A 15,210-nucleotide genomic window follows, 5' to 3' on the forward strand; every position below is an offset into this window, starting at 1 on the left:
TACTTCAGTTAAAAATTTTTTAAAAGAAAGGTCTGAATAATTTGAGCTTCTACAAAAAAAAAAAAAGACAAATGAAACTCAAAGCAAGCAGAAGAAATCAGTAAAATAAAAAACAGATAAACAGTGAAGAAAATTGATGTAACCAAAAACTTGGTTCTTTTGAAAATATCAATAAAGGGGTGCCTGAATGGCCCAGTTGGAAGAATGTGTGACTCTTGATCTCAGGGTTGTGAGTTCGAGCCCCATTGGGTGTAGAGATTACTTAAATAAACAATACTTTAAAAAAATTAACTGAGCCTTTAAAAAAAAGGAAAAAAGATATCAATAACATTGAAGAACCTCTAACTAGACAGAACAAGAAAAAAAGAAGGTAAGATGAATAATAGCAGGAATGAAAAAGAGTAATACTACAGACCTGTAAGGGTCTGTAAAAGGTTATATGGGAAATATTATAAACAACTCATGTCCATAAATTCAAAAACATAGATGAAATGGACTAATTTCTTGAAGGACATTACCCAAACTCACAAAGAAAGAGATAACTTGAATGATCCTGTATCTATTAAAGAAATTGAATTCATGGTTTAAAACCTTCCAACAAAGAAAATTCCAGGTCAGTTCTGTACAGTCTGTTCCAGAAAATAGAAAAGCCAACAATACTCATGATATAAAGCCAGCAAGATCTCAGTAGCAAAACCAAAGACATTAAAAGCATGGAAAATTATAGACATATTATGAACATAGACAGAACAACCTTAAAGTATTATCATATCAAATTCAACAATATATAAAAAAATAATACATCTTGACCAAGTTGGTTTTTTTCCAAGAATTCAAGCCTGGTTCAGCATTCAAAAATCAGTCAGTGTAATCCACCATACAATGTAAAGTCTCAGTAGATTCAGGAAAAGCATTTGACATAATTCAATCTCCATTCAAATTGATAAAAACTCTCAGCAAAACTAGGAATAGAAAAGAATTTCCTTAACCTGATAAAGGGTATGTACAAGAAAATCTGCAGCTAACATTGTACTTAATGATGGAAGATTAAATCCTTTCCTCCTAAGATTGAGAGTAAAACGAGGATGTCTACTCTCTCTCTCCACTCTTTTTCAACATACTACATACAGATGGTCCACAACTTAAGAGGGTTTGGCTTATGATTTATAAACTTTACGATGGTGTGAAAGTGATGTGCATTCAGTAGAAACCATACTTCATTATTTTGAATTTTGATCTTTTCAATATGCAGTATAATACTCTCTCATGATGCTGGGCATGACCAGCGAGCCACAGCTCCCACTCAGCCACACGATCACAAGGGTAAACAACTGATTTAACCATTCTGTTTTTCACCTTCAGTATAGCATTCAATAAATTACAGGAGATATTCAACACTTTATTATCAAATAAGCTTTGTGTTAGATGATTTTGCCCAACAGTAGGCTAATGTAAGTGTTCTGAGCATGTTTAAGGTAGGCTAGGCTAAGCTATGATGTTCAGTATGTTAGATGTATTAAATGCATTGCAACTTAAGAGTATTTTCAACTCACAGTGGGCTTATTGGGACATAAGCCAATCATCGTAAGTTGAGGGAGAGCTGTACTGGAAATTTTAGCCAGTGAAAAAAGGAAGGAAAAAGAAATAAAAGGCATACAGTTGAAAAAGGAAAAAATACATTTTTATAGACAACATTATTTTCTATATAGAATGTCAAGGAATCTACAAAGAAGTTCCTAGACCAGATGGGTGAGTTTAAGAAGAATACAGGATATGAGGTCAATATACAAAAAGCAGTTGTATTTCTATATATTTGCAATGAGCAATGGGAAGTAAGACATTTAAAAACAGTACTATTTACAATAACACAGAAAATGAAATAATTAGGTATAAATCTAACACCTGTTTATAGGACCTTTATGCTGAAAAACTACAAAATACTGGTGAAAGAAATCAAAGACCTAAATAAATGGAGAAATATACCTTGTTTGTGGATTGGAAGAATTAATATTTCTAAGATGTTAGTTCTTCCCAGAATTGATCTGCAGATTCAGAGCAATCTCAATCAAAATCATAGTATTTTTGTAGATGTCAACAAGTTGATTCTAAAATTTATATGGAAAGGCAAAGGAACTAGAATAGCCAAACCAACGGTGCAAAAAAGCAGAGTTGGGGAACTCATGCTATCTGACTGCAGGACAGGTGTGGTATTGGCAAAATGGATCAGTGGAACCAAGAGGGGAGTCTAGAAAAGTCCTATTCTTTAATTAGTCTTTTATTATATAGTACTATATACAATTATATAGTATTCTATAGTCATTTATATATAATATTTCATAGTCCTTTATTAGTTAACATGGTCAACTGATCATTTATTAATATGGTCAGTAATTTTTGACAAAATACAAAGGCAAATCAGTGGAGAAATGGTAGTCTTTTCAACAATGGTACAAGAACAGTTGGACAGACATACGCAAAAAGATTGACTCAAAATGCATCATAAATCTAAAAGGTAAAACTATAAAACTTTTATAAGAAGGGATAGGAGAAAATCTTTGTGACTTTAGAAGACAGAATTCTTAGGTATGGCATCAGAAACAATTCATAAAAAATGATCAATTTAGAACTTTAATTCTGCGGAAGACATTGTTAAGAAAATGAAAAGAGACTCTACAGAGTGGAGAAAATATTTGCAAATCCATGTGTGGCAAAGGACTTATATCATACAAAGAACTCTATAAACACAACAGTAAGAACAGACAGCCCAGTTTTTAAAATGAGCAATAAATTTAAACTTCAGTATGAAAACATACTGAACATAATTGGTATTAGGGATATGCAAATTAAAACCACAGTGAAATACCACTATCCACCTTTTATAATATCTTAAAAAAAAAAAAAAAGAATAATGACAATACCAAGTGCTGGTGAGGATGCATTTACTGACAAGAATGTGAAGTGCTACAGCCACTTTGTAAAACAATTTGTCAGGTTCTTATAAAATTAAATATACAAATCCCAGTCCTGCTTAATATTTGCCTACGAAAAGTGAAATCCTGTGTTCTCCTGGAAACTTGTCTGCGAATGTTTATAGCTGTTTGGTTCATGATCACCCAAAAGTGGAAACCACCCAAATGTATTAGGAAATCAAGGAAGGGATAGTATAGCAAATATTAAAACACACTGAGGTCATTAAGGGGAGAAAATTAAATGCAAATTATTATTAAATAATTTATTACTTTAAATCATGAAATCTGTTTTTCCAATTTCAGAAAGTGTGTATGTATTCCAAAATGTTTATTAGAGACAAAGATTATCAACTAATATTGATAACCATTTGTTGTTTCATGATTTATGAAGCCCTCTTTCTTACATACTAGCTTATATGACATATTCAGACTAGTCAGTTCATTTTGACTAGTGTACTGTTACTACCCTGGATGTGGGAAATATATTTTCTTGCACATTTTTTTATTTTCCTTCATCAGAATGCATCTTAATAGGGATTAATAATTAATTCCCATTTTTGAAATAGTCATTTATTTATTGATTGATTTCCACCAGGTTTTTATACTTTCATCTCTTCCGTATTCTGTAGTATTTTTAAGAAGTATGTTCATGTCACAGTAAAGACAGTTATATGTACAGTATATTAAAATTGTGATAGCATTACTAATATATAATGTTTGTTTTAAGACCACTTTCTTGGTGGATAACAAAAAGGTCTTTGGAACCCATCTCATGCAAGACATGGTGAAGGATGCCCTTCGGTCTTTTGTCAGTCCTCCGGTGCTCTCCCCGAAGTAAGTACCCTAAGACTTTTTATAGTGTATGTATTTCTTAAAAGCCCCAATTCTCTGTGCTCCTTTATAGCCAAGGCATAAAAACTGTTGTAATCAAATCTTCATGTAAAAACCAAAAAACTCAGTCATATTAAAATTAATTGATTTCTGCTGCATATTATTTAGATTTAAACTGAGGTTTTTGTGAGGTTGACATTAGGCCCAATACGAGAAGAAAACCTTACAAAGAATTACCAGATTCAGTAAGTTGCATTGATTCTTACTGTGTGCAAAGCACTGTGTCAGGGAAGCACTTTGGGAATAATTATAAGAAAACAAGATAAGGTCTCTTCTCAATGATCTGAGTCTAGATAAAAGTAGAAAATGCAAATAATTGATCCTTGAGTTAGCATTAGAGCAGTGGCTCTACCAGAAACATGTTGCCATAAGAAGCTGGAAAGGATTACATGCAACAAGAAATCATCACTTGTGTTGGCATTTTGGAAAATGAGTAGAGCTTTTCCAAGGGGGAGGGAAGAAAGGTGCTGTTATTTCTCAGCAAAAAAACCAGCATGTCTGAAGACATGGGCATATGAATTACATATTTTAAGAACAGTTAGTGGTTCAGCACTTAATTTGTTGAATAAATCATGCCACATCTCACATAAAACCTTTTCCTTGCTTAACTTGGGTTTCCCAGAAGCAGATCCTGAGACAGTTCATATAACCTTAGAAAGTGTTTCCAGGAAAAACCAGCAGGGTTGTGGACAAGTGGGAAATGAAAAGGAAGAAAACCACGCAGAGGTATACTTCATGGAAAGTAACTCTGGTTGGGTCCTGTTGGGGAACTGTGGAGACACAGTGTGGGTTGCAGCTCAGAGTTGTCCTTGTCAGGGACAAAAAAACAAGGGAGCCTGAGAATTTACCCACATAGGAATCAGTTAAGGACTGCCCCTGGGAGGAGGTAAATTCCCAGGCATTCAATGTTGGTTATATTTCCTGTTTCATTCACAGTAAAAGCCAAAGTCCTTATGATTGAGCCTAGGAGGTCCCATATTCTCTGGTCTAGACTCTTGTCCTGATGCCGCTCTGGCTTCATCATTTCTTACCCCTCTCTCCTCATCTCCTTTGCTTCAGCCACTTTGCCCTCCTTGTTATTCTGGGAACATAGAGGCTGGCTCTCACTCTGCAGCCTTTACACAGAGTCTGGGGTGGAAGGTATTTTAAAGAAATGCCCAAGACTGACTCCTTCACCACCTTCAAGTCTGTTTAACTTCACCTCAGTAACGTCTGCTTTGATTAGACTATTTAAAAAGTGCATCCTCCATGCTGCCTCAGCCCATCACTGCCTTTCTCCCATAACAACTATTTCCTTACATACTATATAATTTACTTTTTCGCTGTGGTTATTCTATATGTACCATACAATTCTTCATTATGTTTCTTATTTCCCTCTCTGCCTTCTCCCTCCCACTCCTGTTAGAATATAAACTCCACAAGGGGGGTGCCTAGGTGTCTCAGTTGTTAAGCGTCTGCCTTTGGCTCAGGTCCTGATCCCAGGGTTCTGGGATTGAGCCCCGCATCGGGCTCCCTGCTCCACGTGAAGCCTGCTTCTCCCTCTCCCATTCCCCGTTTGTGTTCCCTCTCTCGCTGTCTCTGTCAAATAAATAAATCAAATCTTAAAATATATATATATATAAACTCCACAAGGTCAGGGCAGGTAGTTTTGGCTCTTTGTTCACTAATGTATGATAGGTGCTAGAACAGTGTCTACGGTATGAATAGTCAGCACATGATAAATCTTTGTTGAATGAGGGAATGAATAAACAAATGTGAGTTGGATGGTTAAGATAGTTTGGGGTTAGACTCGAGAATTTTGAATGGTTTGGTAAAATATGGTCTTTATTTTAGGGTCATTGAGGAGGTGCTCAGGCTTTTAGGAGGGAATTGGCATAGTATAGTATATATTTTTTCATAGGAAAAAACTGGTAGTGATAATGGGGTCAAAGTGGTGAGCTAGGCTAATTCAGTACTACAAGCGAGAAATGATGAAGGATTAAACTCTGAGAATATAAAAGAGAGGACAGATCCGAGAAACATTTCAGAGGTAAAATTAATAGGACGTGACAACTGATTCAGCAGGGGAAGGAAAGGAATAAGAAGGTAACTAAGTTGTTTTAAAAATAAATGCAGAATGTGGTTCTATAAATGATATATGGTCATATCTGAAAATTTAGTGCATAAAATATGAAAAATAGTAAAAATCTCCTGAAATTTTACCTCTGAGATAACTGCATTTTGGTGACCATCACTGTAGATATCTTTGTGATACACAGATACATGATACACATATAACTTTATATATATGTTTTTATCATGAACTTTGAATTATTTTTTGTGGATTCCTTGTTTAAAATCAAAATTTTGAGGGCACCTGGGTGGCTCAGTCGTTAAGCGTCTGCCTTCGGCTCAGGTCATGATCCCAGAGTCCTGGGATCGAGCCCCACATTGGGCTCCTTGCTCGGCAGGAAGCCTGCTTCTCCCTCTCCCACTACCCCTGCTTGTGTTCCCTCTCTCGCTGTGTCTCTCTCTGTCAAATAAATAAATAAATTCTTAAAAAATCAAAATTTTGGGGTGCCTGGGTGGTTCAGTTGGTTAAGCATCTGCCTTTGGCTCAGGTCATGATCCCAGGTCGTGCTCCCTGCTTAGTGGGGAGCCTGCTTCTCCCTCTCCCTCTGCCCCTCCCCCATGCTTGTGTTCTCTCTCACTGTCTCTGTCTCAAATAAATCAAACCTTTAGAAATAATTTTTTTCCCACTCGAAGATACATCGTGAATTTATGTCTCACATTACCTGATGTAGATCTAATTAATTCTTTTTAATGGCTGCCAAATATAATACAAATGTATTCTATGGATTGGGGTTACTGGGTGGGGGCATGTGTACTTTTAATAGATATTATTGGATTGCATTCAGAAAGATTGTAGCAATTTATATTCCTCTTAGCAATATATGAGAGTGCACATTACCTACATCCTGACTAGCAGGCAGTAGGTGTTATCTTTTTAATTTTTTCCAATGTGATTAGCAGGAAGCAATATCTCATTGTTACTTTAATGTGAGCATTTAATGCAATATTTATTGGACATTTGGAAATACTTTTCTATGAGTTGTTTATATCCTTTGCCCTTGACTTTTACTAAGTGGTTTACTTTTTTGGAGAATGTATATGAACTCCTTGTACATTATGAGTATATAATACACATTGTTATACAGTATCTATCCTACAGTATATATAGCTTCTCATAATACGCAGGTACTTTACAAATTGTCTTTCAGTTCCTTAATCTGTGATAGGCATTGCAGCTTTTTTTCCTTAAGCTTTCTTTTGCATCAAAATTTTGCTTTCTATAAGGTAGCTTTTTCTACTTATTTTGTCCTATATAACTTGTAGGTTTCTTGTTTGAGGTGAATCTCCCCAGTACACAGGTTGTACTGTTAGGCACTTAAATCTTTTCCCAAAGATTTTTATTTTATTCTTGTACATTTAAGATTTTAAATATGAATTCTTTTCCTCTAAATGGTATGAAGATAGAAGTTCAACTTGATTTCCTTCTAGGTACATAGCTGGTTGGGTGAGCATCACCTACAGTATAATCCCACTGGATTAAAAGACTGTCTTTATTTTACTTGAAAATCCTTTATGTATTAGGAGTTATTTCAGTTCCAGTGATGATACTTATTATTGTAGCTTTGTCTTTAGTAGTGATATCCATTAAGACATGTCATCTGGTGGCATTCTTTTTCAGGATTTTCTTGGCTCTTCTCTGGTTAACCCTTTATTGGATGTGTGGTTTGCAAATATTTTTTCCCATTCTGTAGGTTGCCTTTTCATTTTGTTGATTGTTTGCTGAGCAGGAGCTTTTCCCTCTGATGTAATCCCACTGTTTATTTTTGCTTTTATTGCCTTTGCTTTTGGTGCAAAACCAAAAAATCATTGCCAGCATCAATATGAAGGAGCTTATCCCCTATGCTTTCTTCTAATACACAGTTTCAGGTCTTACATACAAAAGTGCTTTTATGTTCTTCAATGCATTTGAGTTAGTTTTTGTATATGGTGTAAGATAAGGGTCCAGTATCATTGTTTTACATGTGGCTGTCCAGCATTCCCAATATTATTTATTGAAGAAACTGTCTTTTCCCCATTGTGTATTCTTGGCTTCTTTGTCAAAAATTAATTGACCATATATGTGTGCTTTTTTTCCCTTGGCTCTCTGTTCTGTTTTATTGATCTATGTGTCTGTTTTTATGCCAGTATCATTCTGTTTTGATTACTGTAGCTTTTGTAGTATAGTTTGAAATCAGGGACTGTGATACCTCTAGCTTTTTTGTTCTTTGGGTATTCAGAGTGTTTGTGGTTCCATATAAATTTTAGGATTGTTTTCTCTGTATCTGTGAATTTCGATGAGGATTGCATTGATTCTCTAGATCAGTTTGGGTAATACGGACATTTTAACAATATTCTTCCAACCCATAAGCACAGAATATCTTTCCATTTATTGGTGTCTTCAGTTTCTCTAATCAGTATCTTACAGTTTTTAATGTATAGATCTTTCACCTCCTTGGTTAAATTTATTCCTAAATATTTTATTCTTTTTGGTGCTATTATAAATGGTATTGTTTTCTTAATTTCTCTGATAGTTTATTGTTAGTGTATAGAAATGCAACAGATTTTTGTATATTGATTTTTGTACCCTGCAACTTTACTAAATTTATTAGTTCTAACAGTTTTTTTTTTATGGAATCTTTAGGTTTTCTACATATATTACCTGCAAATGGAGACAAAAGTTATTTTAAAATTTATAATTAAATATATCAAAGACTCATGTATAAACTGTGACAGCTGCCTATACTACCATCCATTTTAAGCAACATTTTTACTTGGTTTTTATAAATTCCCCTTTTGGAGAATTGATAAAACTTGATAAATACTTAATGTATATTTATATGAATTAATAAATTTTATCAGTTCCCTTTTGTAATAAATATAGTAAGTTAGTACCTGCTATTGCCAGGCACCTTTCTGGGTTCTAGGGAAAAGAAGAACATACCTTTTGCCTCTCCTCCCTGCTAGTGCTCTCTCTCTCGCTATCTCTTTCTCAAATAAATAAATAAAATCTTAAAAAACAAAAAAACAAAAATTGAAATTAATTGCTGATCATAGAATATGTGCATCTTCAACTTCCAGTCCACTGGGAGAGACTGAACAGTAGATAAATACATAATGTGAGGTCATGATAAGTGCTTTGTAGAAAGATAAAGGGATAGATGGTTCTCTTAGGCGTGATAGTTGTGGAAGGCCTGTTGCAAGTGGTGATACATGCGAGTGAACTGAGGGAGTGAGCTGTGCAGAATTTCCTGACAGCAACATCTGTAAGGTCCCAGAGTAGGGCTGAGCTTGAGTATCAAGGAGCAGCTGATTTAAATGAATTAATTTAGGAGAGATAACCTCTAAATCAGCAGTTCTCAAGCTTTTTTTTGTCTTGGGACACCTTTACATTCTTAAAAGTTATTAAAGACTCAAATAGCTTTTGTTTATATAGGTCATATATATTGCTACCTACTGTTTTAGAAATTAAAGCAATACTTTAAAAATGTTTATTTTTTAAAAATAAGAGACCCATTACATTAAATAACATTTTTATGGAAAATAACTTTTTAAGAAAAATTAGTGATCAAAGTGGCAGTTTTACATTTTTCAAATCTCTTTTCTGTCTAAATAGAAGATAACTGGATTATTTTGACCTACTTCTGCTTTCAGTTTGTTGTAATATTGCATGCCACGTATTCTGGGAACAACCGCTATACACTTGTGAGAGAATGAGTGCAAAAGGCAAATAACATTTTAATATTATTGTAAGAATAGTTTTGACCTTGTATTCCCCTGGAAAGCATCCCAGGGTCACCACCCCGACCAGGGGAAGCTGGGCCACATTTTGAGAACTACTGCTTGCAATTTCAAATCCTCCCCAACTCCATCCTTTACTCCCACTCTGGTCCTAGAGTGACCGTTGCACTACCGTTTGTGTCTCACTCTTATGAATACTTGTATGCTTCACCCAAATATGTGTATCTGGAAATGATACATCCATTTATTTTATATATTTTAAGACTTCACATAAATGTCACACTGTATACATCCTTTTGCAACATGATTTTTTCATTCAGCCTTAGGGTTTTGAAATCATCCAGTTTGATCCATGCAGACTTACTTCATTCATTAAAATCCACCCTTTGAACATAGTTTGTTTTTGTTGTTTCTCTACAATCGGACATTTAAGTTGTTTCTAATTTATTGCTGTTGAAAAACAGTGCTGGGGGCACCTGGATGGCTCAGTTGATTGGGTGTCTGACTCTTGATTTTGGCTCAGGTCGTGATCTTGGGGTCATGGGATTGAGTCCTGTGTCAGACTCCTCGCTGAGTGTGGAGCCTGCTTGGGATTCTCTCTCTCTCTCCCCCCCTCTCCCCCAACCCCCAGCTTGTGAGCTCTCTCTCTCAAAAAAAAAAAAAAAAATACTGGGGTGAACTTTTTTGAATATGTCTCCTTATGCACATAGGCTGTATATACTTAGAACTGAAATTAGGGGGTGCCTGGGTGGCTCAGTCGGTTAAGCAGCTGCCTTCAGCTCAGGTCATGATCTCAGAGTCCTGGGATCAAGCCCCACATGGGGCTCCCTGCTAAGCAGGGAGACTGCATCTGCCTCTCCTCCCTGCTAGTGCTCTCTCTCTCGCTATCTCTCTCTCAAATAAATAAATAAAATCTTTAAAAAAAAAACACAAAAATTGAAATTAATTGCTGATCATAGAATATGTGCCTCTTCAACTTTACTAGTTTTGCCGAGTGGCTTTCTGAAATAATTAAACCAATTTGTATGCCAGAAAACAGTGTATAAGAATTCTAGTTTTCCCAGACTTTGTTTGGACTCCGTCATTATCAGACTTCAGAATTTTTGACAATCTGATGTATGTGAAATAGTGTCTATGTCTAATTTGCTTTTTTTCCTTTTCTATTTAACAGTCGTCCTTTAGCACTTTTATTATTAGCCATTTAGGTTTAATTACAGTTCAGCCTACATTGTTTGAGGATTCCATATTTGCAAATCTTGCTTACTTGCTAAAAGGTATTTGTAACCCTCAAATTGGTATTTGCTCCACTCTCGCTGAATTTGCGGACATATGCAGAGCAGCAAAATAATGAGTCACCCATTGTTGAACAAGGCAACTCTGTAAACAGCTCCATTAGATACCAATGGTCTTCACATTTCTGTCCTTTTTATGGTGATTTCATAGTTTCAAATAGCCTCCATGTGTAATGATGTGCTGTCTAGTATTCCTCAGCACAAGAAGGCTGTAGCGTGCCTTTCAGAGAGAATATGTGTGTTAGATAAGCTTCACTCAGGCCTGAGTTTGCTAATGAATCAGCAATGTGCATTACATAAGGCATCTTAAAATACAAGTTACATAGTGATCAGTTGATGAAAATGGCATCACCAGAGGCTGGCAGGAACCTAACCCTGTATTTTACCCTAGCAGCAGTGTTTGTATTGTCTCATTCAGTGTCCACCACAACTTTAAAGAACAGAACTATCATGAGTATCAAGAATTGACTGTATATATAACAAAGGTCATTGCATGATAATCTGTAAATGTTATTCCACTGGTTTTTTTAAAGATTTTATTTATTTTAGAGAGGGAGAGCGTGGGGAGGGGCAAAGGAAGAGGGAAAGAATTTCAAGTAGACTTCTGAGCATGGAGCCTGCTGGGCTTGATCCCACAACCCTGAGATCATGACCTGAGCTGAAACCTAGAGTCGGATGCTTAGCCGACTGAGCCACCCAGGCACACCTGTTACTCCACTGTTTTTAAAATTCCAGTGTTACAGATAAGAAATGTGATCCTGATCTGATTATTTTTTTTCCTTCGTAGGTGATTTGACACTTTCTTCTGGAAGATTGTAAAGTTTCTTTTCTTTTCTGAGTTTAAGGGTTTTACCAGAATGTACATGTGTGATTTTCAGCTAATCATGTCAGAAACTCAGTCATTAAAGCCTCAAGTCTTCCAATCAATAATTATCCTTTATTATTTTTTATGTAATTATTGCTTCACGTTCATGTTTTTTTCTTAGAGCCCCTCATATACTGTCTTTACATCTCTTCTCCATATTCTTCATATTTATCTCTTTTATTTATATTTACATATATTTCTCTCTTTTGTTATTTTTTGCCATGATGTGAGAAAGTTCTTCCTCTTGACCTTCAAGGCTTTAGTGAGTGTCTGTCTTCTATTGAATTTTTAAATTTGAAAAGCCTAATTTTTGGATCCAGAAAGTCTTTTTTTTTTTTTTTTAAGAGTTTTATTTTAATCGCCTTTTCTCTTGTCACCACCTATTCCAGGCATTCCACCTTTTCTTTTCACTTGGCTGCTGCAGGCACTATCATTTTCCATTGCATGATTATGGCTCTGTTTATCTTTGAGGCTCTGGTCAGATTGTTCAGTTATGGCAAACACTGAGGAGTAGTACATTGTCTGCTCCTGCCATGTGCCAGGGGAAAGTCTTTGCTTTTTCCCATCTTCTTAGGTGCAAAGGACTACTGACCTCCCACCTCAGGGATAGAAAAAAACAATCTTCCCATCTATCCAGCCCCTGTAGTTCCTCCAGGGCTAGGCAGGTAGCAGATCCTCCCAGACTGTGCTCAGGAGGGCTTTAGTCAAGAAGTGATGCTATTAACTGAGATAAGAAACACCACAAGGAAACCACTTCATGAGGATAGACGATGAGGTAGCAGAAATGTATAGGTGATGATTTTGGCCAGTGGTTAGAAATGTGGGTACATCTTAAAAATTAGGATTCTGTACAGTATTTTCTTTGTAATTACGATTACACAGTCCATGAGAGTGTCAGTTGTAGAAAAATAAATAACATTGCAGTAGGGTCATGAAAAGGTGGCATTTTGGAATTTTTCTTCTCATGTTAATTTGGTCTTGTTAGATCCAACTCTCTCCAATTACAGAACTGAAAGAATTGGAAATAGTGTACATTTATGTGAATAACACAGTAATATTTCTTAATCTAATACTAGTTTTTAATTTAGTAATGTATTTGATTCCATTTTCTCTTTTTCCCACCTTCTTTGTGGCAGCACCTATAGTAATCACTGCTGCTTTTTGTAGGCCAAATAGTTTGATTTTAATGAGTATTATCTTACAGGTGCTGCCTCTATAATAACCACCAGGCTAAGGACTGTATTGACTCCTTTGTTACTCACTGTGTTCGGGTAAGAACTACAATTTGGATCGTTGTGATGGATATTTTAAAAATTGTGGGGTGTAATTCTTTCAGTAGCATTAATTTGTGTTATTTTTTTCATCTAACATTTCTTATTCATTTTCATTGAATAAATAAAAAATTTCTGTCTCCTCTTACACTCAAGTAGATAGCTTTCTAACCTCAAGTCTTCGTGGCAGGTAGTTAGCTACTGAGGCACCTTTGATGTCTTCACTGTAACCCCCAGGGACCACAGAAACAGGATAAATTGGACACATTTTTTGTAAATGGGCACAAAAACTACTTTTGACCTTATAAACAAGGAATGTTTGTAACAGCCCCAGATACCTTCTCTTTGTACTATTTGAATGAACAGGATTATAGTAAAATTAAAATTATTAATGTAGATAAGATCACAAATTTTTTTCAAATCTCAGGTAATTAGGAAAAAATACAAATCTTATAGTGGATTAAATTAATCATAAATCATTCTTATTTAATTATATAAACATTTCTCTTGGAGAACTGAAGCAGTCAGTTTTGGGGGACCTAATTCCAGTTACTAAAATATATATATATATACATATATATAGGAAGCCAGCGTGGGATGGTGAAAGGAGCAGAACTAAAAGGACAGATTTCATTTTTATCATTAACATTTTATCATTATCATGCAGATCACTTTACTTTTCTATACACTTCCCAGTCTTTAAAAAGTGAGGTGTTAATACTGCCCCTGTACTTCTTAGAGGCTAGCTGTTGATCAAGTAAGATAATATCTGTCAAACTGTACAAATTTAAAATTATACCTTCTAATTCATATTTCTTAAATCAGAGCATACTATCATTCAGTAGTACTGTCTGATTAGTGAAGTATTATAGTATTTTATGATGTAGAATAGGAATAGAAGAACCTTACGGTTTCTAGATAACAACTGACCCTTGAACGACATGGGTTTGAACTGTACCCGTCCACTTATACACAGATTTTCAATATAGTAACAGTACTATAAATGCATTTTGTCTTTCTTAAGATTTTCTTAGTAACATTTTCTTTCCTCTAGCTTACTTTATTGTAAGAATACAGTATATAATACATATACAAAATAGGAGTTAACCGACTGTGTATGTTCTCAGTAAGGCTTCCAGTCAACAGTAGGCTATTAGTAGTTAAGTTTTTGGAGAGACAAAAGTTGTACATGGATTTTTGACTGTCTGGGGTATAAGGGCCCCTAACCCTTGTGTTATTCAGGGTTCAACTGTATTAGCCATTATTCAAGCCTTGTAATTGTTCTGGTGTGTTTAAAGCAGCACAGAAATGTCACCCTTGAACATTGGCTTATAGCGTGAAATAAGCAGAAAAGAAACCGTTCTCTTGAAACTGTGGGAAGATAACTAAAGATCAAAGTAAGATTTTTTTGCCGTATGAAAACAAGTTTCATTAACAGCCACTTTCTTCTGGCTTTTAATAAATTCTCATGTTGAGTTTCCTTAAAAAGAAATGCCTATGTAAGAAATATGCACAGTCCTGATTCTTACATCCAGTTTTTTTTTCCCCCTTAAACTCAATTTTGAAGACTTGGAATGTTAATTTTATTTAGTGTCAAGTAGTTTTACACTGACAGTTAACAAACTGTATGTGTATTACAGCCCTTCTGTAGTCTTATTCAGATCCATGGACATAATAGGGCTCGACAGAGAGATAAGCTCGGTCATATTCTTGAGGAATTTGCTACCTTGCAGGATGAGGTAAGAGCCAACAAGTTACCCTCCCTTCTAAAATTAAGATACTCATATACCTTGATCTGATTTTTAAAAAATAATTCTTTGGAATGGTATTTTGACTATTTAATTTTTCAATGTGATGAATTTATTTTTAACTTCAGTGTAACAGTTTCATGTATCAAACAGTTTACAAAAAGAGAATAATCCAAACTGAGATATATATATATATATATATAATTGATAATCAGAATGAATTATAAAATATATGTAGAACTATAGTTTTATAACAAATTCACATTCTAATAAAAATTTTAATTTGTAAGCAGCAATATTAATTGATAACATAACTAAAGACCTAAAGTCAGTATTTTGTATTTT

The 15,210-nt window shown here is 35.0% G+C and overlaps 1 protein-coding gene across 4 annotated transcripts in view; it reads left to right on the forward strand.

Annotated features, from left to right (window-relative positions):
- The window catches only part of NAA35 (N-alpha-acetyltransferase 35, NatC auxiliary subunit), a 97,791-nt gene that overhangs the window by 70,636 nt on the left and 11,945 nt on the right, over positions 1 to 15,210 (forward strand). For all 4 annotated transcript variants that reach the window (XM_032392959.1, XM_032392957.1, XM_032392961.1 and 1 more), the window contains exons 14-16: positions 3,697 to 3,803; positions 13,051 to 13,117; positions 14,758 to 14,856. In XM_032392959.1, coding sequence (XP_032248850.1) covers positions 3,697 to 3,803; positions 13,051 to 13,117; positions 14,758 to 14,856 — 273 coding nt within the window. The remainder of the gene's footprint in view (positions 1 to 3,696; positions 3,804 to 13,050; positions 13,118 to 14,757; positions 14,857 to 15,210) is intronic.

This window comes from Phoca vitulina, unplaced genomic scaffold (genome assembly GCF_004348235.1).
Source record: "Phoca vitulina isolate PV1807 unplaced genomic scaffold, GSC_HSeal_1.0 scaffold70, whole genome shotgun sequence".
NCBI lineage: Eukaryota > Metazoa > Chordata > Mammalia > Carnivora > Phocidae > Phoca > Phoca vitulina.